Source organism: Orycteropus afer, unplaced genomic scaffold (genome assembly GCF_000298275.1).
Source record: "Orycteropus afer afer isolate SDZICR_OR568_19922 unplaced genomic scaffold, OryAfe1.0 scaffold00010, whole genome shotgun sequence".
Taxonomy (NCBI): domain Eukaryota; kingdom Metazoa; phylum Chordata; class Mammalia; order Tubulidentata; family Orycteropodidae; genus Orycteropus; species Orycteropus afer.
In genome coordinates this window covers 3,369,251-3,373,014 of record NW_006921597.1, presented here as the reverse complement: position 1 = coordinate 3,373,014, position 3,764 = coordinate 3,369,251, and the positions used below count along the sequence as shown (strand labels likewise).

The 3,764-nt window shown below is 41.7% G+C and overlaps 1 protein-coding gene across 1 annotated transcript in view; it reads right to left on the bottom strand.

Moving 5' to 3' along the window:
- REG4 (regenerating family member 4) overlaps positions 1–3,764 on the bottom strand; it is a 27,059-nt gene that overhangs the window by 12,902 nt on the left and 10,393 nt on the right. Inside the window, exon 3 of the mRNA XM_007948470.1 lies at positions 430–567. Coding sequence (XP_007946661.1) covers positions 430–567 — 138 coding nt within the window. The remainder of the gene's footprint in view (positions 1–429; positions 568–3,764) is intronic.

Genomic DNA, 3,764 nt, shown 5'->3' with positions numbered 1-3,764 from the left:
GAGGCAGTAAATCTTTACGGAAGCAGCTCAGTCTTCCTTCCATGGAGTGGCTGGTAGTTTTGAACTGCCAACCTTCTGGCTAGCAGTCAAATGCCTTAGGTACTATGCCAACAGAGCACGCTCTATCTCTCTCTTTATATATAATTCACCATATATATATGGTGCCACCAGAAGCTGAAAGACACAAGGAAGGATCTAGGATATATATATATATATCACCATTTAAATCATATCCTATCCTCCGCTGAAAACCAGAACCAGATCTCTGACCTTGAAGACTTGGCTTCTGTTGGAAGCACATGCCTGGAGAAAATCCACTACATGTGTCCCTTGTCACTGGCCTACTCAGCAGGCTAGGAAGCCATTCCCAACAGAGTGGCTATCTACTAGTTTTCCCAAGAGAAAATTTGTTGGCAGTCTTGAGGTTACCTTCTGTGGGTCATGCAGGCCAATCCATACGGGCTGGCTTCTTTGATAACTAAGTATGTACTTTGCTATCATGCTGGCTTCCTTTGAATTCAGAATAGATGCCAGGTGGGCTCCGTTTCCTTGTGACTGACACTCGAGCTGCAGGCAAAGAGAGATCCAGTTAATGATGCTTGTGGGTTTCAAAGCACAGCCCTTACCTTGGAACTATAGTGTGCCAAGGAGAATGGACTCAAAGGGTCTTCATCTGCCCCCAGAAGTGGTGATCTCCACCTCACAGAAGACTTCCTGTCAATATGGGAGAAAACACAACTGACACAAGCGTGGTCTCAGAGGAAGAGGCAGCCTGGGCCAAGGGCAAGAGCGCAGAGCTTTAGTATCACAGGAAATGCCTGGGATCTCAGTCTTGCCTCTAGTGGTTAATGTATGTGACCAAGGCAAGTCACTACACCTTTCTGAGGGTCAGTTTCCTCTTCTGTAAAATGTAGAAAATAATTACTGCTGCTCCAGAAAGTTATAATGAGGACTAAATGCTAATAATGTATTTCATCAAATCTAAGAGACCATTGATTGCAAAATGTGCCTTTATTTTATGTCCCTCTAAGAAAGAAAGAAAGAATCCCTGCTGACATGCTATTAGTTGTAGCACATGCCCGATTTCAGAGGTGTTAAAATGTGAACACAAGGTGCAACTTGGAGCCGATGAAATACAGTGTGCTCTTCACGGAGCACCTCCAGTATGCTGGGCGCCTCACACATGCTACCCCATTTAATCCTTTCAGCAGCCTTAGGAAGTGGGGTCCACCCTTAGCTTGTGGATGAGGAAAAGAAGGATCAGAAAAGGGTGTACAAACACAGGAATAGAGCTCAAGTCTGCCTAACTCTCAAGTCTACATAGAATAACTTTTTATTTTAAATTACTTTTATATTATATTACACAAAGGAGCTCTGGTGGTGCAGGGCCTAAGGCATTTGACTGGTAACCAGAAGTTTGGAGGTTCAAACCCACCAGCCACTCTGTAGAAGGAAGACTGGGCAATCTACTTTCATAAAGATTTACTACCTTGGAAACCCAATGGGGATTGCTATGAGTCAGAATCAACTTGATGGCAGTGAATTCGGTTTTTTATATTGCAGAAGAATACAAAAAAAAAAAAAAAAACCCTCGAGAAAATCCACTGTCATTGAGTTGATTCTGACTCATAGTGACACTTTAGGACAGAGTAAGAACTGCCTACAGGATTTCCAAAGCTATAAATCTGTACAGAAGCAGACTGTCATATTTTTCTCCTGAAAACCAACTGGCAGATGCAAACCACTGGTCTTTTGGTTAGCAGCTGACAGCTTTAATCATTGTGTTACCAGGGCTCTTTTTGCACAAGAATAACAGTTCCATAATAATTGAATAATAATTATATATCATTATAAGTTATTACATATTATATAACTATATATTATTACAAACATATACATATAATATACAGATAGATAGATGATAGATAGATAGATAGACAGACAGATTTGAATAATAATTGCAAACAGTGGTCTATACCTTACTTTTATTTGCTACCAAATGGACATAGGGTGAATTTTCCACAAATTTGATAGGGTTTCTTTAGGGAAGGAGACTCACAACATAAGAGTTCAGAATTCCTGAACCACCTGTATTAGCAACCTGTCAGTTCAAGATGAACATGCGTGTTGGCTTGCTTGTCCTCAGCAGTTGCAGCAGAATCAAATCTAGTTGGGATTTTAGGTTTCTCCCTCCCAGTTAAATTATACCAAGGACTAAAATGTAACAGGTTTTGTTAATGATGCTTGGTGGTTTAAAAGTACAGTCTTCACCTTGGAATCATAGTGTGCCAAGCAGCAAGGACTCTAGAAGTGGTGATCTAAACTCCACAAAAGATTTCCTGTTAATACATGTGGTAGTTAAGGTTGTGTGTCAGCTGGGTTAGGCCGTGATTTTGAGTGGTTTGGCTGCTATGATATAGTTATTACCCATGATGAGATTGGATGTGGTGTAATCACTTCTATGGTGGAATCTACTGTGAGGAGTTAATCAGTTGAAGGGGAGTGGCCTTCCAGTATACATGGAAAGGATCCTCTTTTTGGCCTATCATCGTCTCCTGTTCCTGGACTCAAACCAGTGGCCTGTTGTGTTGCCTTCTGATCCTGGAATTGTTGCCTTGGAAGCCTGTGATCCAACAATCTGCCATTTTTCTCCTGATTTTGGATTTGTCAGTCTTAGCAGCCAGCAGCCTGCTATACTACTGGCCAATCTTGAGTTCATCAGACCCTGCAGCTACATGAGTCAGAAGAAGCCTCCAGCTTGCTCCAGCAGGCCTGGAAGGCAGAGCTAAAGCCCAATTTGAGGGGCTTCCACCAAGAATCCAGAGAGAAAGTCTTTCCCTAGAACCACCTCTCTGAACTCAGACTAATAGCCTCCTAGCATCCTAGAATAAATTTCTATTATAGCAACACTAGAGAACTAAGGCAATATGGGACATCAACATTTTTTAGCTCTTAGTTATGTGCTAGGGGAAAAAAGACCTCAGATTTAAACATATTCTATAGAGACGCTTTCATTAAGCCTTAAACAGGACAAAGACAAAATAAAGACAGTGATCCAAGATGAGGGAAACCATCAGCATGTACACAGTACAGAGGCTGAAAGGAAATCATCACAAAATTATGATTGTTGGCAGATCAATTCATCACTGTCATAGGTGGGACTACAGAAGCAGGAAAAGGATCATGAATGGGATATATACAAAATTGTAGATCAAAAGGGTTACTGGATTTGTTCAGGGGCCTGATAACCTGACTACATAGGGTGTAACACATGACCATGCTGCCCTGAATCATAGCTACAAGGTGGCTACAAGACAATACCAGGACCCAACCTTTAACTTTAATTAGATAACATGAGGCTATTTTCAGCAAATCATTAAGGATACACTCAGGCAATCTCCTTAGTTTTGTGTGTGAGCATAATTTACTTTCAAACACACTCTTTCTGAGGGCAAACTGCCCTTCTCTGGGTTTGCCTTAGACTTGTCTAAGCATAGCCACAATGCTAGTTTAATGTTTAGAAAGAACTCAAATGGCATCTGAACCCATGTCAAGACTCAAAGCGGAGTTAGGGCTCCTGCTATACACTGCAGACTTCCATGAACGAAGTGCATTAGAATTTAAGATCCAATATAGTTATCAAGCTCTGGTGGTGTAGTGGCTAAGGCACTTGACTGTTAACCAGAAGGCAGGCGGTTCAAACCCACCAGCCACTCCTCAGAAGGAAGGTTGGGAAATCTACTTCTGTAGTGATACTGCCTCAG